The 25,857-nt window shown below is 53.4% G+C and overlaps 1 protein-coding gene and 1 long non-coding RNA gene across 6 annotated transcripts in view; both read right to left on the bottom strand.

The window, feature by feature from the left end:
- The window catches only part of FLNB (filamin B), an 82,406-nt gene extending 75,955 nt beyond the window's left edge, over positions 1-6,451 (bottom strand). For all 5 annotated transcript variants that reach the window (XM_026096291.2, XM_026096295.2, XM_026096292.2 and 2 more), the window contains exon 1: positions 6,039-6,451. In XM_026096291.2, coding sequence (XP_025952076.2) covers positions 6,039-6,429 — 391 coding nt within the window. In that variant the 5' untranslated portion in view covers positions 6,430-6,451. The remainder of the gene's footprint in view (positions 1-6,038) is intronic.
- Positions 6,452-10,297: 3,846 nt separating this feature from the next.
- LOC135329692 (uncharacterized) lies at positions 10,298-21,385 on the bottom strand. The gene is made up of 2 exons (XR_010391266.1): positions 20,805-21,385; positions 10,298-12,107 (listed from the first exon to the last, which is right to left on the bottom strand). It is a non-coding gene; the product is annotated as an uncharacterized LOC135329692 (long non-coding RNA).
- Between the last annotated feature and the right edge of the window lie 4,472 nt (positions 21,386-25,857).

Genomic DNA, 25,857 nt, shown 5'->3' with positions numbered 1-25,857 from the left:
AGACATCTGCTGTGAGAAGGGTGGGTAGGTATCCACTGCTATCAGACAGGCACTAACAGCAGTCAGTGAAAATATAGAAGCAGCTAGTGCAGGTTTCACATACACAGGTTTTGGGTTTTTTTTTTTTAATGAAAACTGCTATTTCTGTTACCCTAAATACAGCAGGAGAAAGCATATGTCTGTTCCCCTACCTTTACCTTTAGTGTGAATTCAGCTTGCAAATAAAACTGAGCTTTGTGAGCAGTGCCATACAGTTAAAGTTGTAGCAAAGACACAGCTTAGATCTCTAAAGGATGGGCAGTGCTTTCCCTTAGCCTTTTCACATAGATCTTGTTTCGGATTCTTCCCTGACAAGTTCACACTCATTTACACATAATCTCCTTCCTCTCACATAAGACACACTTGGAATATCTTATTCTCTTTGTCCTGCCAAGTCCAAGCAGTTTGCAGCAACATATCCTCACCTAGTTCTACCTACCATGTGTGTCCACCACTACTTTGGTGCACCTGGACAGAGATAACTCCCCTTCCCCACTGGGGAAGACTTTGGGAAAAGGGAGCATAGCACTATCAGTATGGACGGAGGAAGAGTATGGAGGATCTCACAGGAACTTAGAGGTCTACCTGCAGAAAGTCTTCCTAACTCATCAGGAACCAAGACAGACAGACTTGATGCTCTGTAAGCATAACCACTGGGACAGGCTCTTCAAGCACACTGGTACCCAGCTCTAACAGAGCCAAACCCTGGGTCACCAAGGGTTGCAGCTTAATTTCATTGCTGTAAACCATCACAGACCAGGTGCACAATCCCCTAAAGGCACATCAGGTAGTAACGGGAGAGGGGTACGTGCCAACAGGCATACCTGACACTTGTGGCTGAGACCTGGGCAAGCGTTACACAGCAGAGGAGGTCTGTTCACACAACCTTCACCCGCAACATACCACTTCTCTTTGGTGCGCTTGCTCAGTGTATACTAGTGGTCTGAACTTAGCAGGCCCTTGTTCAGATCCCAAACTAGCAGCACAAAATCTATTTCTGAATGGCAGAGAGAAAACAGAATTCCTCTAAAGCTAAAGGGTTTCAGGGATTGTTGTTTTTACTTTCCATCGCTTGCAGCAGACACCAAACAATATTGAGAATGCATAAGCATGGCCACACACAAGGCTAACCACATTCTTAGATTACAGTTGTAGGCTAGGAAAATAGTTATCCTGCCCCATTTAGATTTAAACATCTTGTGTAAGTCAATACAGGACACAGCATTAGAATATGGAGCAGTTAACACTTCAGTCCTTCTTGAATAGCTGGTATAGTTTTCAGTGCCTTAAATAAAAAGCTGTTTAGCACATTAGCCTAGCTGGTCCCAAGTAATTTTACTGAGGGTTTGATCAGTTTACAAGTTTCCACTCAGATGTAAAGGAATGCAAAAACAGTCCACCTAAGCTACCTTAAGGTTTCCTGTAACTTGGAGCAAATGCCCTGTGCAAAGCCATTTTCCCTTTGCAAGCAAGGGTCAAGCTATTGAAACAGAAGGTCCTGGGCAGACCAACTGCTTCCAGAAACTGAAGTCTCATCCAGGCTCCAGTAGTGAGGCCCACTGTCAGTCTATCAAAAATAATTCTAGAGGGGAAGTATTAAATGTCATGTTTCCAAGACGCAGAAACCTGTTTCCAAGACGCACTGGATATTTTCCAGAAAACAGCCTCCAGGGAAGTCACAGGTAAGCAGCAGACAGAATGCAAGTGTATTTTGACTGCTTCCTTATGACGTGTTAATAGCACCTGGAGTGAGACAGACAGACCCTAGGTGTACACAGGCTGAAAATACATTTTCCTTTTTTTTAAAAAAAAAAAAAACAACTCCTGTTTTCAAGCAACTAGCTCTAGATATTACAGGATAATTCATTTACCAAGTTTTAGAGGAGGTGAATTTCCCCTAGAAATTCAAAGTTTGCTTTGTCACCCTGTAGTGTTTCCATCAACCTAGGGATCAGTTGTTTCCCAGCCACTTTCCTGAAATGAGATTTCAAAGCACTACTCAGACAGAGGACTCTCAGGTCAAGCTATTCCACCTTTAGAGCATGGTTGAGGTGTGCAGACCAACACTGAAAGTCTGTGCTACAGAGCAGGGCGCATGCACCAAGTACTCGGTCATTAGCCAAAAACCCACTTGATACACAGGTTAAGATGGGCAGGCTAGGTCAGAAAGAGACATCCCTTCCAGAAGCACTCACTCCTTCAGCTACGAAGCACTGACACCACTGAGATCCTCACAAGGCAAGTTCTGTGCTTATACCAGCAGGTCGTTATTATAAGCCTATATACTCCTCACCCATTTTCTGCTGGCATGGCTCCACTCCCTCCAAGCACTGCAGTGGGACTCATGACAAACACAAGGACAAAACCTAGAGCCGAATGCAAAGCTACACCTGAGGCTGACATCAGATCACAGCACCACAGGAGCAGGCAGCAGCACGGGCACACAACCCTTGGCAGCTTCTTCCCATCAGTTCACTTGCATCAGCACTCAACATCCTGCAGCTGCATGGCAAGCCAAATCAGCTCACTAATCTAGTGAAAGCACAGCCCAGCAAAGAGAAACCGCATGTTTTTTTCAGTTTGATCAATCTGACCACTGCAGTCCAGGATTGCAGCTCCACCAAGCAAGCCAACCGCTCTGTGCTCATCCTGGTAGCAATACGGGGCTGCAGGGCAAGCAACAGCCACAAGAACAGTGCAAAGAGGCACCCAACTGCACCCAAGCTGTTCTGGACCTTATAGAAGACAGGTCTGATGCACACTGCTTATCAGGTCAGTCAAAAGCCATCTGTCAGCCTTCAGACACAGAAGTATTTTCCTAAGGCCAATCAGTTGACTTCTACTGCTTGATAACAGGGTTGCTGGAGGCCAGATGAGCGTCAAGCCCAGCCTCAGTCATCTCTCAGCAATTTGCTGTAGCTCTTCCTAAAGCATGATGCAGCTCCCGTACAATGTAATCTCCAGAGTCGATCTGATCCTAAGGCCAAGAGCAAACTCCTTACACTCCACATTCCTAGCATCCTACTCCTCAGCATTTGTCACACTATTTGCCACACTCAGCACCCAGGAATCTGCAATTATCTTCAGTCTAGCAGGCAGGGGGGTGGGGGGACGGGACACTAGGCTTAATAGTCCTTAACACTTCACTAGGACAGCAGCTACCTCATACATTGAGCAGACGATGCCTTCACATTTAAGTCATTGCCTTAACAGCTTTCTCAGAGCTTTCAGTTTTGTCTTTGCCAAGTTGCCCAATACACGCAGATCAAGCTTTACATCTATTTTACAGTAGATCAGTCCAACAATGCAGTTACACATTTGCACTGAAGTGAAGACACATCATGCCTGGAAGAAAAGCATCTTAAAACTACTAATGGACTGTCCAAGCAGCTACTAAATAAGGGGCAACAGCAGCGGGACACGTTAGACTCAACTGTGTATCAACAAAGGATTTGTCAAACACAAAGTTTAGCTGTTATCTCTGCACAGGCAGATTTATTTTAAATGGACAAAAATTGAATGCCAAAAGCCTTACTACCGAAAATGCTAAAGAGTATGGGCTGCAGCACAGCAGCAGTAGCTAAGCCAGAATATATGTATTCTATAAAAATCTTGGAAATTAAAGAGTAACTGGAACATGTACTGTATCTGTTTAACAGAGATTTGATGGTGTTATTAATGCTAGAAATTAAGCAGTCACAGCTGTCAGGTTTTCCTGACTAATTCAACTCAGAACCATGCAAGCTGGCCCCAAATCCCCAGGCCCTAAAGAACAACATTACCATGAAATGTCTCCATCTAAAAGCCATTACTTAAACGTAATTCTAGACCCTGTAACGGCCTAGCTTTTGTCCAGCAACACGAAGGAAGAGACCAAAAAAAGGTCTCAAGTTCTTCAGAACGTACAACTGCAGGAAAAAAGTTACGTTCCTGTGGGGCAGGTACCATTTTACTGACTAAGCTACGCGGGCAGAGAGGGAGCGCGAGTTCTGGCCCACTCAGCCTAGTGGAGCTCCTCCGTAAGGTTTACTTTGAATGTCTCCTTTGGAAAGCGAGTTCAGGATGTTTTTTCAGGAGTGGCTCAGCTCATTCGTATAGTCGGACTCCTATGCTACTGCTTGGCTCCTGTTCTGGCGGCAGAGCACGGATCGAGCTATAAACACTTAATACAGAGGCTGGAATACGGTAATGGCACCAGCAGCCATAGTAATTTCGTTTTCTGCAGCTTCAGCTTTAAGTTGTGTTTATAACAGCCAATACAATGCAAATAATCTGCAAAACAGACAAGTCTTCAACAGCTACACCTACTCGGCAGCTAAACCTAATCTTGTAACACGCTTGCACTGCTGCAACAGCATTTCTAGAGAGGAAGTCCCTGGAAGCCAGCCCCGACCAGGCGAGTGTTGATCTCCCCAACCAGCATCCCTCAGGAAGTCTCAAAGACAAATAGGAAGGCAGCTGCAGCAGCAGGTTTTCCTAAGGCAAACAATACCATAGGAGGGAAGCGCCTGCCCCCTTTTAGTGTTGCTTTTCCAACAGCTGTAGCATAAAGGTAAGTTCAAACATTAACAGCCTTGACAGTCAGCAGGAAAAAAAGCTTAATTGAAGACGTAGGCAGCTGCAACTTACAAAAAACCCTATGTAAAGAAAACATACCTCTTAGTAAAGAGCCAGCACCAGTTTTGTTCCCAGGGGTGAGCATATGGGAATAGCCAGGCTGTCAGGTCCCAGTGGTCCTCAGCTTAAGTGCATCTTTTACACCTTCAGCAATGAGGAAGCTCAGGGTGCCTGCCCTGAGCCACCAGTCTCTGGAGAGGACTTCTGACTACAAGAACACATGCCAAGCCTTGCCGGTACTGGAGAGGTTTATTTTCTCACTATTGTAGCTAACGCCTCTGAAGGGAAACAGCTTTCACCTCAGCCAAGAGTTTTAGACAATTGAGCAGAACTGCACTTACCCAAGTTCAGCTGTGTAACGCACCGAGGCCAGAGCCGTCGGGCCACAGTAATCTGAATTATCTGGCAGAGAACTCAGTTCTTGCCAAGGCAATCAAATTGCTTCCCAGGCACCTCTTCGGCATTCAAATCACTGCTGCACAGATTGTGCACTGGCCACACCTGAGCTACTCCCAGAAGGGCCACCACAGGCATTCCCGAGGGATCGTTTGCTGTTGGACTCGCATGCCAACGACCGCTTTCCTGAACCCACCGACAGGCATCTAGCAATTACACCCATCCACGCCTTGCAGACCGCCGCACACAACGGCAGCAAGGCCACAGCGTTAGCTCGAGCCGCCTGTCTCCGAGTTAGCGGTGGTCCTTGCACTTTTTCTACCCGTGACCTTCACACCGCAGAAAGGTGAAGGAGAAAGCACTGTGCTGCTTAAATGCATAAGCTGCAACTGCATTTAAACAGGCGTCCACGCTCGCCTGAACGCTGGCATCATCTGCTGGGCTCTGGCGAGCAAGAGCAGCCTCCTCCCGCTGCTCCGCCAGCTGCAGTAGCCGGGTATCCCCAACACCTGGGCCGCTGACAGCTCTGGCCTCAGCACCGCATCAGGCCAGCTGTGACACATGTTGATGCTAGTGGTGTCAGTGCTTACACTACTCAGCTCGACTGCTTTCGGGGGACGGCGTTTAGGGAAACCATGTCTGTGCAGACAGAAAACACGCTTTGGTGCTGTGTTTCTTTATGTGAGCAAGTTATCTGAAAGCAAAGCCTCACCTAAAAAAATAAAATAAAAATAACAGCAATATATAAGGAGAATAAGGGGGTTACTCCTCTCATCTGGCTTTGCAGCAACGACACCACGGCATACGCCGAGCACACAGCTATTAAGCAACACTTTGCAAAGCCTCAAATACTTGCTCTTTTTGAGGGGGGGAAGCAGAAACCCCTCCGCTTTCCACACCGCAGGCTCCGCCGCTCCCCCCCGCCTCCACGTTACAGGGCGGAGGGCGAAGGTCCGCGACGGCCCCCCCCGCCGCCGGGCACTCACCGATGGAGACCAGCTTGATGCTCTCCCGGTCCAGGAACTCGAGGGCCACCGAGACGTTCTCCAGCTGCATCTGGCGGAAGGTGGGCCGCTGGTGGTACTTGCGGTACATGCGCTTCTGGCTGAGCACCTCGAGCAGCGCGATGAGGCGCAGCCCGTCGCTGAGGTCGTGCTGCAGGTTGCCGATGCGCTTGTTGACGCAGCGCAGGTGCTCGTTGCACCAGCGGGTGAAGGTGTTCTGCTGGATGCGCTTCCAGGGCGCGTCCTCCGCCAGGTCCTTCTCGGTGGCCGGCATCTCGCCGTCGGGCTCCGCCGCGCCGGGGCCGCCGCTACCGCTGCTGCCGCCGCTGTGCCGCGCTCTGCGCCCGCCCTGGCCCCGCGCCTGCGTGCTCATGGCCCGGCCCGGCCCCGCTCCGCCCCCGCCGCTCCGCTCCGCCCCGCCGCTGCTGCGGGGAAAACGCGACCGTCAGCGACCGGCACCGCGACCCGCTGATGCCGCCGCTCCGCCGCCTCTGCGCGGGCCCCGCGCCGCCGCCCGGCTTTATCCGCCGGGAGCGGCCGCCCCGCCCGCGCTGCAGCGCTAATCCCGCGCCGCGGCGCGGCGCGGCCCGCGCGGGGGGACCGCCCGCAGCGCCGAGCCCCCCCCGCCGCCGCCGCGCCCTGCCCGGCCCGGCCCGGCCCTGCCCTGCCCGGCCCACGGCGCGGGGCCGCGCCCGCCCCCCCCGCGCTGCGAGCACCCCGCGGCAGCCCCCTGCGCCGGGCGGGAGCGCGGCCCCCAGTGCAAGCGCAGTTGCAACCCCAGTCCCACCAGTGCGGGAGCGTGCAAACGCGAGTGCCACCCCCAGCACGGGAGCGCAGCCCCTAGGGCACCCGTGCGCAAACATGAAGGAGCCCCCGGTGCAACCGCGTGTGAGCAGGAGCGCAGCCCGCCATGCAACAGCGCGCAAACACGAGCGCAACCCCCCAGTGCAGCAGTGCAGCTTGCATTGCAGCGGTGCACAGACGTGAGTGCAGCGCACAGCCACAAGTGCAACTCGGGTTGCTCCCGTGCGTGGCCGCAGGTGCGAACCCCACCGCACGGCTGCGCGACCAGGCCGGCGCAGCCCCCTCGCCTAGCACAGGCACCGCTGCCACGGCCTGCGCGGCCGGCAGACCCCGACGTCGCGGGGCTGGGAGGGCTTCGTCCCGCCGTGCCTGCCAACCGCTGCAGCCTTCCGGAGCGCCGTGCAAAGTACAGCGCCGCGGGGAAGGTTCGCTGTGCAAGGCAGCACAGTCGGCCTCCCGGCTGCGAAGCGATAGCACCCCGTATACCGGGTGTCATCAGCCAGTAAAGAACACAGGAACTTCAGAAAGCAGCCATGTAAGGCCTGAATGCTTGGGGATTTCTCTCCCCTCCTTTTTTTTATCTGCCCTTTCCTGCCGGGGTCCCGGCGTGCCGCTCCCTGCCGCAGCTCCCTGCCGCCCGCGGGCCTGCGACCTGCCGCCGGCTCACGCGATGACAGCAGAGAGCCAACAGCGCGGCCCACCCGCAGCCGCCGTGCTCCCGCCCCGGGCAGCACGGGTGGCAGTGGGGCACCCCGGCACGGCCCCCCGGTGCCCCGCGGTCCCCACGCACACTTACAGCCTTGCCTCTGCCGCCGGGGCTGCTCCGCCGACCTCCGGTCCGAGTCTCTGCGTGTATGTGTATATATATATATATATTTTTATATATATATCTCTCTACAGCATCAAGGCCGTCACAGTGGAAGCCGTCAGAGTCTGTCAGAGGAAACAAATCCAAAAAAACATAACCGAAAAAGTTTAATTTAATTACATGACCATCCCCCCTCTCCACTAAAATTTAGAATACAGGTTTCCAGTGATTTTCCTTGGAGGGTTTTCGCGGGGCGTCTCTGCTAAGCCACGGCACTCCGCTGTGCTGCCATATCTGCAGGCACCCGACAGCTCTTCCCCAGCTCCTCTAGGTTTTATTAGGTAACTTTAGTTCACTGGAGAACAGGAAAAAAACACAGCTGAAGGTGAGGTAAAGGGGGAGATAAGCCTAAACTTGCATTGCTTTCAACGGGGCAGAGCTTTTCTTCGAGGGCTTTTCTCCCACCATCCTATACTTCGTGTTTTAATAGAGGCTAATTGCTTATTGATTTTGGCGCAGGTCATGGCTACTCGGTAACCCGGGCACATCCGGAGGAGCTGATTGCTCATAGCGTTTTAACTTCAGCTCCGTCCCACTCCCGCCCCGGCAGCGCGCGCTCGTTTAGCCGATGTTTCGTGCCCGGGCCGCGCTCAGAGCTGAAGCTCAACCATTTTTCCTGTAATAGGCAAACAAAAAGTTAACAGGAAGAAGGCAGAGTCAGTACCAAGACCTTCGCCTTTAACTTAAATATGCTCTGAAGGCATTTGCTCAAAATTTCCAGTACGGGTCATTTTCCCCTAGGCCTGGCAGGGAAAACCCCCCTCCCCACGAGGTGCAGTGCAGCTCCCCTTCTGCCCTTTCTCGGGACGGTTTCGCCCCGCTCTGCACCTCCCACCTTGGGGCTGTCGGGATCCGTGTGCCCTGGGCTGGCACCCTGCCGGACCTGGCACCCTCCACGCCTGCCTCGGGGGACGGACGGACGGACGGTCCCAGGGGCATCCGGACCCCGAAAGCCTGCAGGACGGAGACCGTCTGGCCCCGTTGGCTTGCACGGCCCCGCGGAGGAGGAGAGAGGGCGCCCGGGGGCTCCGGCGGCGCAGGAACGCAGCCATCAGTGGGGCGCTGGGCACCCCAGCCGAGACCCCCGCTGCTGGGCTCCGCACGCGTCGCAGGGCTTTCGACCAGAATTTGGCCTTTTGTGTTCAATTGCCTGCAAGATTTTACCGGGGAAACAAAGAGTGCTTTATGGGAACGGGATGAGACAAGGCACAAGGGTTTCTGCTCCAAGGAGCAGCTCCTGTTTCCTTCCTGCCTCCCTTCCCGGCCGCCGCTGCCCTCCCTGCCGCGGGCTGCGCCGGGCCCCCGCGCCTCCCCGCTGGGGCACACAGTGCCGGGGCAGGAGGCGGCAGGACCGGGCCCCCGGCGCCAGCACCTCGTCCTCTGCAGTGGCGGCAGGGTCCCCGAGCGCCACCACCGCCGGAGACCGGGTGGCTCTGGGGTCACGTTTAGCCTGCGAGGCTGGACTGGCTTTGAAATGAAGTTGGAAGGCATTTCAGTGCGAGCGAACACACGTTTCACGTTTCATCAGGAGACGGAGAAGTAAAAACAAGCTAAACTGTGGATCCGTGCTTGCTGGAATACCGCCTTCGTGCTGTGTGTTATTACAGAGGAGCTAACGTCCGCCTTGCAGAAACGCCGCGTGTGTGTGTATTTATCCTGGTAGACACTTGTGTGAACACATATACATATGCCGAGAGAAAAGCAGAGCACTTCTGCTGGGGCAGATCCTTCTTTTAATTTGTCCTACATGACAAAGATCTTTCCATCCCAGCCCTTCCTTGGCCCGGCTAGACGCAGATGCAAGGAAAGAAGAGCACTGTCATTGCTTTTTTGGTTCTCTTTAGCCGTTGCAAAAAAACAGCATTGCATTTTTTCCACCGTTTTAAAAATACACTTCCTCACTCTTCATGACAGTTCAGTGCAAGGCTGGACTTAAAAAGTCCCTGTTCATTTAGCAACGGAGGTCTTCCACTGCTACACGCTCACTGTGTTATCCTAGGACTGTTGAGGATATTTTGGATTTAAAAGTGCTATGCTAGCACATGGAAAAAATTGCAATGGTGCTTGTTTTATTTTCTACGAGCGGCGAAGGCAGCTCTTTGTAGTCCTTCCTAACGAATGCCCTCGCTTTAGTTAATCGGCACGTATCGCATGAAACCGCCCTCCCGCCACGCGCCGCAGGGGGACCGCAGGGCGGACACTTGTCACTGGTTCTTTGGATCATCCTCATAGCAGGGGGAAGCAGCAGCCCCGACGGCTGGTTACTGCATTCGGGAAGGGTATTTTTAACCTCGCTTGCAACAGCCGATGGGCGTGGGGAGGGCCCTCGCTGGCATCGGGGACGGGCAGCGCGTGATGGGCTGACTAACGGAGCCCGAGCTCTGCCTCACAGTCACCGACCACGTCGCAGCCTCATGTGATGGTACGCTCTCGGTCTCCTCCGACTCATGGGCTCTTCATGGGAGACATCCCCGCCACGGGGGACACTGCATGTGTTCGCGGTTTTATATATTACTTAGCAACAGTTGGCTTTGATTGTGAGAGGAAAGGAATCAAAATTAATATCAAATGTTAATCTGACGTTGCATGGTTTTATTAGAGCGGGAATCGGTGGTGGCCGATCAGTCTGGATCGGGGCTTCGCAGGTAGAGGGCTTTTCTCCACCATGGCTAGGGTGTGAGTTACCGCTCCTCTGCTGATCTCTGCAATTAGAAACGGCTAATTTTAAAGATTTCAGCAGTGTGAATACACGAGGAACGCTGAGTTTTCCCACACTACAACTAATGCGACACAAATGGCTTTGAGGATGCCTTACATCTCAGCAGACATGTGCTGTGAAAAGCCAGCAAGGTGCCTTCATCCTTTGCAAAGGCTCTGTCAGACCCGCTGTGCCGTAAGGGCTGTACCCGGGAGCTGCCAGGGCAACAGCTCGGAAAAGCTCAGCTAGGCCAGGGACTATAGCACCCGGTTAGCTTTAGAAATGTATCAGGATATTTTAAATATTTATAAGTTTTTGGCATGTAATACTCTCATCCAAACACAGGACAGCATTGTCCTTTGCAACAAAAGCCGGGTGCCACAAAGGCCATTAAAAATTACAGCATATTCAAAACACCAAGGCTGCTAATCCTGACACCGCCGCGGGGACGTACGTGTGCATCCAGTGACGTTACCACTGGGGCTCCACGTAGTTAGGAGCGCAGTTTCTCCGAAGCCACGAAGGCCGACAGCTTCCCAGGCTTCCCGTGGCCGCTGCCCCTCGCGAGCGTGACGGCAGGTGGCCAGCCCCGTCCCGGGCCCGGGGAGCGGTGCCGGCTCTTGCACGTCGAAGCTTTCCAAACATACCACACATTTCCTCCTCCTGGCAGATTATTTACCGAGTTTTAAAAGACAATAGAAGTATTTGCACCGCTATTGATGGAGCAGTCATTCAGCCTCTTCTTTCACTACCACGCTCTCTACCAAGTGAGGCAAAACCAAGACAAGTTGTTCAAGTCAAAGCATGAATTCAATGGATTGCATCACCAGGCTTTTCTTTTTTCCCCTACCCAGCAACTACATGGAAGGCGAAGAAGTGCTGCGTTACAGAAATGCCAGCTAGGACATTTGATGCAGCTTGTTCTGAGTTTTTCCAGCTTCTTTTTCCTCCTGCTTGTGTTTCCAGGGCTGGATAAAGGCAGCAGTAGGAGAGCACACAGCAGCAGTTCGATCCAAATCGGACAGAGGGGTGTCTTTAGGCTGAGAAATCACCAGAAATACGCTGGATATTGTAAGATTTTGCCTGGAATTTGTACTGAAATTCATCATTTGAAAGTCTGTTTAGGCAGCAGTTGCTTCTAGTAGCAGTTTTGACTTGACTGGGACATTTCTTCCATCTCTACGTGCTTGGAAGAATACAGTTTTTCTTTCAAATGTAGCGGCCTCGCTGCATTATAGATGTATCCAGGAGCTGAAAATGGTGCCAAAAGCAGCCATCCATCTGGCAGAGGCAGTGTTTTGCCAGAACATACAATTCTGCTGTTGCTTTGGAGCCCAGAGAGCCTCTCAGCTGGAATCCAGCGTCCCGGGTTTGACGCGGGCTGAACCGCCCTGGAGGAAGGCTGAACCGCCCCGGAGGAAGGCTGAACCGCCCTGGAGGAAGGCTGCTCGTGCTTTTTGCCATCCTGCGGCAGCTGCGATCGGTGGAGACGACCACACGGAAACCCGGACAGCACGTGCTGGAAGAGCGACGACAGGACATGCTCTGCGAGTGTGTCTCATTGCAGAACTCACCTCATTTTTTTTGTCTAAAACAGTCCGACTGGTTGTTCAGAATAAAAGTTTGTCTATTTTTCTAGGCTTTTAAGGAGTAGAGGAAGGAGTTCAGAGGGAACTGGCACCTGGGAAAAAGGATTTTTGGACTTCATCATTTGTGTGTATGGTTTTAAGCAATATGTGTGCATTCACAGCCTGGGTAGGAATCTCTCTGTTTGCAAAATCTGACTAGCTGCTGCTTTCAGTGCCTGTGGACGCCGCCGGGCAGTCCAGGGCCCGGGAATGCTGCAGTGGCCACCCTGCGTGTGCCGGAGGGAAACGTAGCTTAGCCAAACAAACGCAACTTGACATATCAAATGCTAAGTTGAAAAATAATTTGAAATAACAGCTCGGTTTTAAAATAGCTCAGGATCTGATTTCATGACCCGAGAAGTCAGATTCTATACAAAAGAAAACAATACTCCAGTGTGCACCTAATCACGGCTTCCTGCCCGTATCACACAGCCGCTGGCGCTGGGCTCGTTGGACGTTTTCTGCGGTTACTGCCAGCTTTACCTGCCGCTCGTGTCTGCATGCAGAGCGCTGTTAAGATGGTACACCCAGTTTTCCCCAAGTCTGAACTTCTTTTCTGTGTTTTTACCCTGCGGGTTTGATCTCTCAGGAGCAACAGTGTGAAGTCGGAGTAAAACCGCTTGCATCTGCTGGCCCACATGGTTTGCACAAAGTCCCAGGTATTCCTGGTTTGCTCTGAAGGAGCTGCTTTACCCTGGGGTACAAGCGAAGTGTTTGAGTTCGGAGGGGCCGAGTTCCTCCGGGGCGGCTGGACGGCCGCGGGGAGGAAGGAGGAATGCTTCCCAGGGGAACAGCAGCTGTTTTCTAAACAAACCGAGGCCCTTCTCTGCTTGATAAACAGGACCGTCGGCCTCTGCGCAAGTGAGGGGAAGGGTGCTGGGCCCACCTGGTGCTGGGCCCCGTTTCCCAAAGGCTCCGAGGTCCGCGCTGAGCTCGCCGGGCGCCCCGTCGCGCTTGCAGGGAGAGGTTCCCCCGGCGCTGGCCCCGGAGCCCCAGCGGGGAGCGGGACTCTGCTCCACAGAAGGGTGAAGGCCCTAATTCCCTGTGCGTCCCGCAGGCTCCTGCTTCCCCACGGCAGCAGCCTCCCGCATCCACGGCTCTTTCGTTGAACCTTGTTGGCGAGACCGTGTTTTCCCCATCTCTACACCAGGTTGGGGCCTTCCCGTATCAGCCTCCCCTAGCCGGCAACCCCTGCGATGCCGGTGCCTGGAAGCACGTGCACCGAGGCCGGCTCACCCGGGCATCGTCCTCCATCCCTGCAGCAGCGGGGCCGGAGAGGCGTCACCACCACAGCAGCAGCAGCAGCAGCAGCCTCGAGTCCCGCTGCAACTGCACCGAGCTGACCATGGGCATGCACGGGCGGGCGGCCTGGATAAGTGGCCGTGGGGTAGCCGAGGGCTGTGCGCGGCGGTCACGCTGCCCACGTGCACCCCGCGGGATGCGGCGAGGCACCCGCCACCCCTGGGGCCGCCCGAGCCCAAAGGGAGCCGCGGCGCGGTGCTGGTGCCCCGGCGGGCGCTAGGCGGGCAGCCCCGCTTGCAGCTTTGGCAGCGGGAGTTTGGCCGCAGGATGGGCTGCCGGCACCCGCGGGGGAGCTGGAAACCCAAAATGCAAGTATTTTACAATGCTGCCATCTACTGCCACCAGCCCGGCCCAGGCAGGGCTCAGTGGGCTCTGCTGGCGCCCGGCCTGGCCTCGCCGGCCCATCGCTGCCCCTGCGCAGTTTGTACAAAAGTGCAGTTTTTGCACAAAAGCAGAGTTTCTGCACAAAACACATCCATGCCGTGGCCCGCTGCACGATCGCATGGGGCCGGGCATGACCCGGGGCTTCGTGCCCCACGCGGATGAGCACCAGCGCGGCGGCACACGCAGGTGCCCGAATACCCGGGAGAGACCCCCATGGGACATCCCTCACCCCGGAGAGAGCAAACACTATCTCCCTTCCAGCCCCAAAGTAGCATTCCCGGAGGAGGAGAGCGCCCCGTTCTTGCACTGCGGCCTGGGCTCGGCGGCAGGGCGCCCAGCGGCGCTGCCCCACGAAGCTCCCCACAAGCGCGACGTGCTCAACATCCCCCCAAGCCAGCAGCAGTTTCGGGAGCGCCGGGAAAAACCTCTCCGCCCCGGGAGAGGGGAAGGGCTCGCTTCCTGCCGGCGGGTTCGTGGAAGCGGGAAGGGGCCGCGCTGCCCCCGCGGCAGCCCGGGAACATCCGCTCATGCAGCAGGAATGCGCTGAGCTCACGGAGCAGCCCCACGCCCCGCGCTCGCGCGGCCACGCGCAGGCCTCCGCCACCTCCCCTGCCGCCGAAATCCCCGCGGGGTCTCCTGCCACGGCGCTGCCGCGGGTGGTACCCGCCTCGTCCGCGAGGGCTGCGGGCAGCGGGAGGGGGAAGGGGGGGCTCGACACATCCCCTTCTCTCTAAGTAGGTGACCTTCACCGGGACGATGTTTCCGACCCTGCGTGGGTCCCTCCTGCTGAACCCCCGTGGGTGACGCGTCTCCGGGTAGGGCACAGCGTGCCCTCGGCAAGGGCGGCTGAAGCGCCCTCCCGCCGAGCCGCTCTTGCTGAGGGCTTGTATTTCTTTTTCCAGCAGAGGAGCTTTGTTTTTGCAGGAAGAACATGAGATTTTTATGGGTATCTTTTACAAATTAGTTCCTAAAATTGTTTTCCTATCTTTCAGCACAAGTAATGTTGCAGTTGTTACAGTCCATGGAAAGCAGCAAGCGCTCCCGGGCTGCAAAGCTGTTCCCTGTCCAACCAAAACGCGGCAAAACCCCCCAGCTCGTCTCAACGTCCGGCTCAGGACGCCGTTCGGTAACGCTGCTGTGACCACCCGGCCCACGTGCACGTCAGTGAAACCAGCAGCGAGCTGAACCAGCACAAACCCGGCTACAAACATAATGTAAAAACAAATAACTGATTATTTCCATCCACCTCATTTGATTTGGGCTCAAACAGAAACGCTGTTCATCCAATAGCCCCAACTATGTCACGTACTAGGAGCTAGGGAGTCCAACCCAGTGAATGAGTCATCACCCAGTGGATGAAATCCCATCTCTTCATGGCTGCTCATAAATAAGACAGGCTCAACTTTATAGTAAGTCATAAGTAAACAATGAACTATAAGAAAATCAGAATCAGCTGTGTTATAACTGCGCGGGCCCGGTGCCCACGCAGAAATGAAAAGCGAATGCGATACCATCGCCGTTTGGCTCTGGAGACCGGGCTGGGGGCTGAAACCCTAACGGGGATTTGGATACGCTCAGCGGGAAGGTCGAGCATCAAAATCCTCGGGGCCGCTGCGGGCGCCTGCCTGCAATAAACGACATGTTACCCGGCTGCCGCCGCTTCCGAGCATGGACCGGCGGCCGGCTCTGCCGACTGTCGTCTGCTGTATCCCCGCGGCAGCCCCCAACCGGCACGCAGCGACGGTGTGCTCCCACAGCCGGTGCCGGAGCCACGGCCTCTCCCACCCCAACCAGGGGCAGCAGCGGGCGGCTGCAGCCTTGGCGTGTCCTGCGGGTGCCTCCCGGCCGGAGGCTGCTCATCCCCGCGGGAAGCCTCCCCCCTGCCCGGCAGCCGGCTCCGCGGGGGCCTCCGCGCCAGCAAACCATCCTGCTGCCGCAGAAGCGCGGTTTGCTCTCCCGTCCAACAGGCAGAGGCGTCCAGCGTGGCTGTTGCCGGAGGGAGGTGTCCCCGGGGCCGCTGCCTGGGGCTGGCCGCGGTGAAGACTTGGCGGGCCAGCGGGGCCCGTGGTGGAGATGCCCTGCTGCTCTCCAGCCCTAACCCTCTCCTCTTCCTCACGCAGCCCAGCAGCTCGGGCTGCCATTGCAATAGCGAAAGGGCCAAGACAGGAGCTGCTGGACTACAGGAAGGGGGGAGAGACCAAAACAGCTTCGCCCAGAGAGAGCGAATCTCCAGCAGCTGCCAAAACACACAAGGACACAGCCTGCCCTGTGACCATCCCTGCAGGGCCGGGGCTGGGGCAAGTCGGGATGTCCCCTCTGTGGCGGTGTGTGCATTCACGGGGTGGGGGGACCTTTAAGATGAGGCAGAAGAATAAAAGTCAAGAAAAAAAAAGCGGGAGAAGAAGAAAACCAGGCACAAGGCTGGTCACATGGCGCCTCGAAACGCAGCAGGAGATGCACCATCCCGCGCCCGAGGCACAGGGACTCCGGCTTCCTGCCCTCCCCGCAGGGCTCCCATCACCCCTCTGTCTCTGACTGTTTTTTTCTAAAACGCTGGGAACTGCAGGGCTCCACAGAGAGTTTTCAAGACCTCCCAGGAGCCCTCCTGGCTCCTCTGCCTCCTGCTTTCCTTGGCCCAAGCAACGCCGGTCGGAGAGCCGGGCAGGACCACGATCCCCGCGCGAGCTCTTCCCACCCAGCACGCTCTGAACATGAGAGACGTTTTATTTTCTCAGCCCTGCTACAGTTGCGATGGGGCAGCACGGGCACAGGCACAACCTGGCTGCTGATGAGGCTGCACAAGTCCAAATCGCTGCTCGCTATGCAAGGGGAATCCTCTATACGTATTCTCTTTCTAACACTGCAAAATTATTTTACCTTGTTGATAAACTCCTGTAAATTAATTAACAGTTTCCACAAGAATAAAGAATTCAAAACTTACATCCGTGCAATATTACTTCTATTCAAATCTTCATAATTTCTGCAGATCAAATGGAACTTCACATTTTCCATATGTAGCTATCTTTGTCACCCAAAGCACTTTGTATTCAGTAAAAATACCAGCTTTTCATTAGAGGAGGAAAGCCTTATGGAGCGCAGTTTTCCTGGAATTACACATCTCCGCTTTCCTCACTCAACATGTTTAGAATTAAATCGCAAAACCTTAAGTCACCCTCTAATGATCTGTTTGTTTCCAGATTCCAGTTCCCACAATATGTTTGCTGACAGCAGTTGGGCCCTTTGACAAAAGACAAGGATTTTTTCCCAACAATGTATATTTTATTTGCTCTGATGCATTACAGGGGAAGGGTGCAGTCTGGATAAGCTGTCAGCAATAACGTGATTGCAAGACTACGGGTAATTTATTTAGTACAAACTGAATGTTTATACTAAATGTTCTTTGTCTGAGCACCATCACTTTCACATTCAGCTTTTAATTAAGGGAACTGTGAGAAAGGCTGAGTCCTGTTTTCAAAGGATTTCAAAATTTAGCATCATTATGGATTGGAGCTAAAATACCAATGCATAAAAGTCTCAGAGAGGGGATCATAAAAAACATCTACCCTGGGTTTCAGACAGTACAAAACCTCTGTTTTTTTCTTTTTAGCTGTTTGTATTACGTATTAGAACATAATAAAAACAAATCAGTTCTTGAAAGGAGACGTCGTTTCATAGCAAAGTCTGAATGTTTCCCTCAAAGTAATGCTGAATGCAATATTTTGACGCTATTGCAGCTTTTTTCTTCCCCCCCCCCTTAAAAAAAGTTCGTTCAAACTCATCTCCATGTCACAGCACACTTTGATTTCAACGGAAATCTGGTTCCACCAAACGGCTTCAGCCTTTCTAACTTGCCCGTTGAGAGACAGGGCCAGAAAACGCGTCTTTCACAGCTACCCACGGGCGCGCTCGAGGCAGGAGCGACAGCCTGGGGCTGTTTGCTGAACCGCTCACGCCCAAGCGCAAAGCAAACCTGCATCTGCAATAGCTGGGGAGACCGGCATGTGGTCTCTCTTAAAAGGAAAAGTCATTTTCTTCTGGATCTAACATAAGTTTCTCTAACAGAAGAACATTGGGTTTATTAGCGGCGCTGACACCCCATCCCATATGAACCTATGCTGCTCCGAAGCCGGCCGCAATCACCCGCCCCGGAAACCAGCGTCGTGGTGTCACAGGAAAGGGAGAAACTGGGGGGAGATGAGGCAAAGCCACCCGGGAGCCAGAGAAAAGCACATCCATGAGCAGAAAGCTGCCCTAAACGTGCTGGAGAAATGCATTTTCCTACCAGAGGAAAGCAACCTCGGGAACACCCAGCCCGTCGCCCTTACCAGCTCCCAGTGGATTTTCCACCCCTGCATACGGAGAAATCAGCATCCAATGTTTCTCTAAAGGGCAGGTACAAATTCAAGTAGGAATTATTTCAGGCAGTTGCCCCACCTGTTATATGGTACCTTATCCCCTGCGTCCTAGGGGATAATTTGCCCCGTGAAGAGTGATTCTGAGTTTTATTCCTAGAAAGAATTAATATCTCACTATCATTTCCATTTTTTACAGGAATTAGGATTATTCTTCTTTGCTTGTTGCAAAATATTTGAGATATAACAAATAAAATACCTACGGAGTTATCGGAAGGAAGGAAATATTTTCCCCGGTATCAATTCGCTGCATGCTGAGATGATGACTCAGAAGACCGCAAAGTCCCTCAGCAGCCTGCCAGGGTGTTTCCCGGGGCTGTGGAGCTGACCCTCCTTTTCTTGCAGATAACAGCTTTATGGCACAGGCATTGTTCTTTCACTGGTGCCATGTTTTCACAGGGTATTTAATGAACAGACTTTCAGCTGTAAAAGTGCAGGCTGGAATCAGGAAGACAAATGACCTTTGTGCTTGTGACTGCGTGTCCACACAGTTACACTTATTTTCCCAATTAACGTATAGGTATTCCTTTCTCACTAACATGCGTTATTTAATTCTAATATGCTTTTTTGTTGTACTTAAAAATATAGAGGAAAACAGAAAAAAAATTCCCATTGTTCTCCCACATGTTTGTTTTCACTACTACTACTAAGAGGAAAGGCCCTTTACGAAAACAGGATACAGCAGAGTCCTCTGCACTGTAGCACCTCGCGCGCACACACACACACACACACACACAGGCAGTGTGTCTGCAACGTTAATCAAAAGTCCATAGAAAGTCATATGTAAATGAAAAACGTTAATGGGAGTGTTGCTATTCTCTTGAATGGGAGTAACATGAAGTCCCCGATGAGCAACTCCACCAGCCTAGGCAGGTTCTGCTCCACTTAGACAAATCACGATCTGCCTATGGAAATCTTTCCCTGTGACCTCAGCTAAAGACCAGTTTTGCCATTTTCCCCATCAAGCTGACGTATTCGGGTTCTCCTCTTCCACGAAGCATTCCCGTTTCGCCCAGAGGTGAGCCCATTTCAGCATGTAGAAAAAGCCACCTCTTGCAGGCCTGCTGGCAAACTTCACAAAATGCACATTGACCGACTGCGAAGTCCAAAGCTATCCGGGCTGCTTAGAGCAGGGACACATCTTGTTCCCCCCGGCTTCCGAAAACCTCCATGCTGCCCTCGGCGGACCCCGCCGGGCCACCCCTGGGGACGCGCGGTGCTGCCCACGTGGTTGTTTCAGCTGCCTGCTAAGGGGGCCCAGCAGCCTCTGCGAACGGCACCACGGTCAAGGCAAGAGGACTCGCAAGCCACTTTCGCTAGGAAACATGCTTTTGTGGGCTGCTATGAAGAAGATAATAAAAATTTCTGTTTTCTTGCTCCCAGCACGATAGCATTTGGAGGATCTCGTGCTTCCAAAGAATAACACTGACTTGCTTTCCATGACACAGAGGAATAAATCAAACACAGTTAGCAGGAGATCCGCAGTTCTCTAATCAAGAGCCTTGTCTTTGGCCAGAAAGCACCTTGTGGGAATTGGGGTCTAGCAGCTCAGAGGCCAGTAAAGAGCAATCTGAGCTTTTCCGACCCTGAAACACAGCGGCTGCAATTCTGTTCACGCTGGTCAGAAACTGCCATTATAAAGCGATCCACCCTGCTACCTCCTTCTTTAGCAGCCATCACAAGACTATTTTAATAAAGAAGTAAATGTTTAAGTCTCAGATTTTAGGGAAATATTTTCTTCTGGTTTCTTTGCAAGGAAAAACACGTACTGCCATAAGATTCAAGGCTATTCTTTGAGGTGGGGGGAGCAATGTGCCATTCTAGTTTTAATTTTATTGGGATGCAATTCCACCTTTTTTCTTTTGAACTAGGTGTAATGCTTGTTTCTTCACTAGAAATGGTCATGCCTCTTGATTCAGCCTTGATTTCCAAACAAGAAGACATTTCACTATTATTTAGTTAAATGATAAAAGATTATACAAAAAAACTTTGTTAAGGCTATGCCTGTCTATACCGCAGATAAGTGAAGTACAAATCATTGACACGGTGCCTTTAAACCAGAGGGCATTTGCTTTCATTCGATAAAAGCAGTAGCTAGGGAGACAACACAGACTTAGTACAACAGATTGTGTGTGATATTGCTTACAATCAGAGTCTGATGTTTTCACTTCAAAACAAAGATTATTTCCGTTTATACCAAGATCTTTCATTGTTTAGAAACTGTAAACAGACATCCCCTGCTTTTCGTATTTATTGTTTAATCATCATACAGGGAAAAGTTTGCAGGATTTGTCCATCATTTCTTCCTCACAAGGAAGAAACAAAACCACAACATCTTCCCTCACTGCCTGCAAGGAGTCCTCTTACAAAGTCATTTTCTCCCAAAAGCCCCGCAATAAAACACAACGGTGGTTCCCAAAGGCAAGAAATCATATCGCCTTGGTGACCCTCCAGTCCCAAGGGCTGTATGAAGCAGCGGGGGAAAACCTTTGCAGCCCTGGCACAGACATACCGACCGCTGAGCAAGCGCTTTTTTGAGGACAGATCGTGGATAACTGTCCTGGCAGTCACTTGATGCCCCTGCGATGGCTCCTGGGGACCTGCTGTGCCCGGTTCCCGCACACCTCCCACGCCACGTTCCCGCGCACCTACCGCTGCCCGCTGCTGCCTCCCCGCAGGCAGCGCCGCCGACACGCCGCTCTTCGCTCTTCGGCTCCGGCTGCCGCTCGCTCTCGCAGCAGCTGGAGGTCACCAGGCTGCGGGCTTGATCTTCAGCTCATTCTCCAGCCGAGCAGTTTAACCCTTTCCGCCCCGGGAGGCGGCGTCGCGGCGGCAGCCTTCCCGCTCTCGCCCTGCCCGAAGCCGCCCCGCGCGTCCCCTCCCGAGGCGCCAGGCAGCGGTGACGCACACCTGGGCGAAAGGCGGCTTTTCGGCTGGGGAGTTTCGCTCTGCTGCGCGGGGGCAGGCTGCGACACGGCAGCCCACGAGGAGATTTTCCCATTAACAACTTGCGCTTCGCCACAAGCCAAATCCCAAGCCCTCCGGCTCTTCCCACGCATTCCTTTCGCCACCAAATCCCCAGCGGAGACGGGGCGATTATGCTGAGGAAGGGAAGGGGAAAACCTTTGGCAGCGCTCCCCCGCCGCCTTTCTCACAGAAACCTCGGGCAGCAGAAACATGGGGGGCTGGATGATGACGCCGGCGCCGAAGCGCAGACGCGTGAGGGCACGCTGCCGCGCGGGCGGCCCCCGAACCACGTTGCCCTGGCCCCGGCCCCGGCCCTGGGCGAGGACAGCCCTGCACAGCCTGTCCGGTGATGGCCAGCGACCGGTGTGCATCGCCATCGCCATCCCTAGGACGGGGTCGGCTCAGGCCAGAGGTCCTCAAAACACTGATTTCCAGCGAGAAAAAGCAATATGCGATGAGGTCGCTTGCCGAGGCTTTGGACTGAACCTCCAAGTGTGCCGGTCCACGGAGCCGCTGGCGTCCCTGCAAGGCCTCATCGCTGTCCCAGGGGCGCTTCAAGCCAGCAGCAAACAGCAGGACGCCCCCAACGCACGGCTTCAATGCCGACACGTCCCATCCCACCTCCACACCTGCCCCAGCGCCCAGGCTGCCGGCTCCTCGGGGCAAAGCCTTTGCCGAGGCTTTTGACTGAACTCCGCACATTTTGGCCATGTATAAACAAAAAAAGCCCATGAGAGGCCCCACGGCGGGGTGGACACACATGTGCCAGCACCTCTCCCCGCCACAGTGGCAGCGAGCCGCCTCCGGGCCTGGGTTATTCCCACGGACCGGCTGCACGGTGATGGCGGGTGACGCACCGCCTTTCCCATGGTCTCGCCGCTGAGACTCCGGGTTTGCTGAGCGGTGTGGGAGCCGCCGGCTGCGGCAAAACCCCAGGCAGCCGCCCTTATCGAGGGGCCGCACCGGCTTCTCGCCTCACGCCTGAGATGAACCCCGCTCGGTGGACTTGACTCCAAGGCCAATATTTGAAATAATTTTTCAAACTTTGCTCTGGAGGGTGGTGGGGAGCTATTGGGCGGTTTTATGTCCAACAAGAAAAATGTAAATATGGATCATTTTGCTTCTTGCCAGGGCTGCAATGTGACCATTCCTTCACTTCCCATACCCAAAACCTCTCTGTGTTTCACGGCTGGGTCCTAAAATAAAAGACAGTTTCTGCTTTCATTACAAAACATACTTGCATTTGGCCCTGGACGGCCTTCTCTTCTGGGAGCTCTCTAGTGGCCAGCAGTCTCCCTGCAGCTGGTGTTACTTAGCGATTTCTCTTCCGCCTTGCCTGGGGGCCAAAAGCACTCCCCAAAGGCGAAACTGGGGTTAAAATTGTTTAGAGAACAAAACTCTGTTAGAACGCTTTATTGGAGCCCAGGGAAATTACTTTCAAAATACATGCGCACAATATTAGCAGCAATAATGCACTTTTAAAAGTCCACTGTAAAAGTAACGACGTCTAAAAACGGAGCCAGCTTTTCAAACCCGACCGTATGGAGATCACATCAGACGCGCAGCTTATGTTTCCAGTTTATACAGTGTGAAAGAAAACACACTGGTAGTTCGCTAAACTTCGACGGTTTAGTTGCCTATTTATTGGAACGCGGAAAGTTTCACAAAAAAACAGGGTTTAGTAATACGGGCTTTGCAGCTTGTACGGAGACATACCCTCCTCCCCAGTTACTGCCGGGTACGTAGCTTACGACACTTAATACAGGCGTGATATTTAGGCTCTTATAAGATGACAAATTAATGTAGGAAGCGGACAGTGAGTGCAGCCCCAGCAGGCAGCTCGCAGCGGCGGCACGGCGCAGGCGCTCGCCCTTTCCCGGCCGACACCGAGCTCCCTCTTCCCCTGCCGCTACCCGGGGGACTCGTGGCCCTGCCGTGATCGCCGTTCCCCAAAGTCAATTAAGCAGCCGCATGAGCAAATGCCACTAGCTGATATTTCTTCTGGATTTCTTAAACCAAGTCCTACAGGGAAAACGAGACAGAAACGTATCCCGAAGTTCCCAGTGCAAGGTCCCGGTTCCCTGTTAGCCAGCAATGCCTCGAATGCTTCTCAGCCTCTTTTCAGATGTTTGGCCACTCACGAAAGTGACCTGCTAAAGCATTCATCTCTTTGCTAAAGCCATACCTTTTCTTTTTTTGTTTTTACTACAAATCTGAATTTGCTTTCTTTCTTTCTTTTTTTTTTTTTTTTTGTATGGGAACAAGTATTTTTCTAATCTTGTGCTCATCCAGCACCCCAGAGAAGCTCTCCTCAGAAGGAGTGGAGATACGAAATATTTCTAAGATGCAGTTTTCTTTGATTTCCAAAGAATTTGCTTCAAGTGCTAAAAATGAGGTGGAAAATAAATCCGATGAGCAAGGAGCAGCACAGAGCCACAGCCTTCCTACTGCCTCTGAGAGCCTTTCATCTGGGTCTGAAAACCTCGTTGTTAATCAAAATAATTGCATGAGAACCGATCAGGAAATTCTGAAACATTCAAAACGAAAACTTGTCATTACAAATCCGCCGTTGTGGCTGAAAAACAGATTATCTCTGTCAAAAGCTGTGGGAAAGTTTGCTCTGCAGCAGTAGGGGCAGAAATAAATATTTGCCCAATCTGTTGTGTTTATCCTGAAAACACATACACATGTGCGGCGCCTCAATTAAGCACTATTTTCCTTCCCCCCGGGCGCGCACCGTTTAAGGTCCCCGTGCGAAGCGCTTTTAAAACACCTCTCCAGGGAAGGGGGCTGGTGGCCCACCGCCAGCGCGTTAGTCACCCGGGGAAGCCACCCCGGGGCCCGTCGGGCTGCTCCGGATTTTAAGCCTCATTTCTTCGGTCTCACCTCCGATTCCACTGAAACGTAACCGGCCCCTCGCTGTAATTTAAACAGACTTAAAGCAGATGCACCAAGTCCTGGGAAAGCAGAGCGGGGCAGGCGCTGCCGCTTCCGCCCGGCACGCGCTCTGAAGGTCCGCTGTGCCGAGACGACAGGCATGTTTTCCAAATTCCCGTAGTTAAACCATCTCACGACCTGTGTCCCCGGGGAGAGGGTGCGTGAGGGTGGCCAGCGGCACAGGAGACTGCGGCAGCAGCAAAGTGACAGGCAGTGACGAAGGGGAAGTTCATTTTCCCGGGAACCGAAGGTTCGGGAAAAGAGTCAGGGAAAGACTCTCCCCCAGATTGCCTGGGGGCACCAGGCTAAAACAACTGACTTTAAACATAGCTGTTTATAGCCACACGGTGGTCTCAAGCCCATAGTGTTGCCTGGGACACAATGGTCCAACAGCCCAAGGGCGAAGTCCTTGCCGCCGATGGCTGCTTTTGCAGCCCCGCATCCTTCGAGGGGACGCGCTCAAGGCTGTTAAAGCTGCGTCTCTCCAGTCTGGGCTCTTCTGTAACATCTGTTCACAAAGTTGGTGACGCACCTTGTTTTGAAAATGAGGTCCGTGCATATAAACATGCCACTTAAAAACACTGCTGTTTAAAAAAGAAAAAAGACCGGAGTCCAGCAGGCCCTGCCGGTCCGTCCCCCTGCTGCAAAGCAACCTACAACCAGCTGAAGGGAGAGAAAAAACAACGGCTGGAAAAGCAACGAGCGGTCACCGTGTTTAAAAGCACCTGCTGGAAGCAACGATAAGAGACAATAGTTCGGGACGTTTTGAGAAATCTGTTGACGGTGTCCATAGACCTGCCGCCCGAAGGGCGCTGCCGGGGCCAGTGGAGGACGCTGCTCCCTCCGGGGAGCCGAGGAACGCGCCAGCACATTTGCCGAGCTCCTTGGCGTGACATTAAAGCACAGCAATCCTCCCCATGGCACAACGATCCTTTTAAAATTTGTTTTTGCCTGAAATGACTCAAAGTTAAGCAAAAGTGCAGCTTACTGGGTCCGGGTTTAGCAAGCGCTGGCTCTCTGTCCCCACGAGCCGTCGGGTCTGGCCGTTCCCCCCCTCGGGCCATGGGGACATTGCTGCGGGCTCCAGCCGGGAACCTGCCCCACGTGCTTTCCTCTGGAGCTGACACCTTCCAACTTCCTAGAACCTACAGTAACAACAAATTTACCAGAGATTTGAGCGTCGCTGCAAGCAGCCGAGCTCGATGGCCAGGAGAAAGCAGTATCCTGGTGCTGCATGGGGAAGGTGACAATGTTCAGCCATGACGGGTGAGATTTCTCCTCCGTCACTCACTAAACAAATCACTAACCAGCAAGTGTCTTGGCATCTTGCTGCTCTGAGGGTGAAGACAAAAATGCTCCTTCCTAGGGTTAGCAAAGCGGAGGTTTTTAGTGGGGGCACGACAGCCTCCCCCAGCGCCCTCCCAGCCCGCCCAGCAGCTGCGCCCCACTCGCGAGGGCTCCGGCCATCGCATCAAGACTGGGAAATTCTGGAGTTTTGTTTCAACTTTCTCCTTCCACAACCACTCTCCAAGCGTCCATCACACGCTCCTCGCGTCTTCGCTGTAGCCTTTCCCGAGCAACGCAAGTGCGATGCAGCTCCAGACCGCCGGGGCTGGAGCCACCCGTGCCCTGGGAGCAGCAGCAGCTCCCACGTCGGCACCATCAGCTTGATCAGGGTAAGACGACTGATCTGATACAACCTGAGCAGGGGCAGCTGACCAGCCCATTCCTTGTGCAGCTGAATTTACCTTTCAAACCATTTCTGTGGGCCGTGGCCACTGATGCGTGTAAGTTTATGGAA

Source organism: Dromaius novaehollandiae, chromosome 12 (assembly GCF_036370855.1).
Source record: "Dromaius novaehollandiae isolate bDroNov1 chromosome 12, bDroNov1.hap1, whole genome shotgun sequence".
NCBI lineage: Eukaryota > Metazoa > Chordata > Aves > Casuariiformes > Dromaiidae > Dromaius > Dromaius novaehollandiae.
Note: the sequence above shows the minus strand (reverse complement) of the source record. Positions and strands in the feature narration are given on the sequence as shown.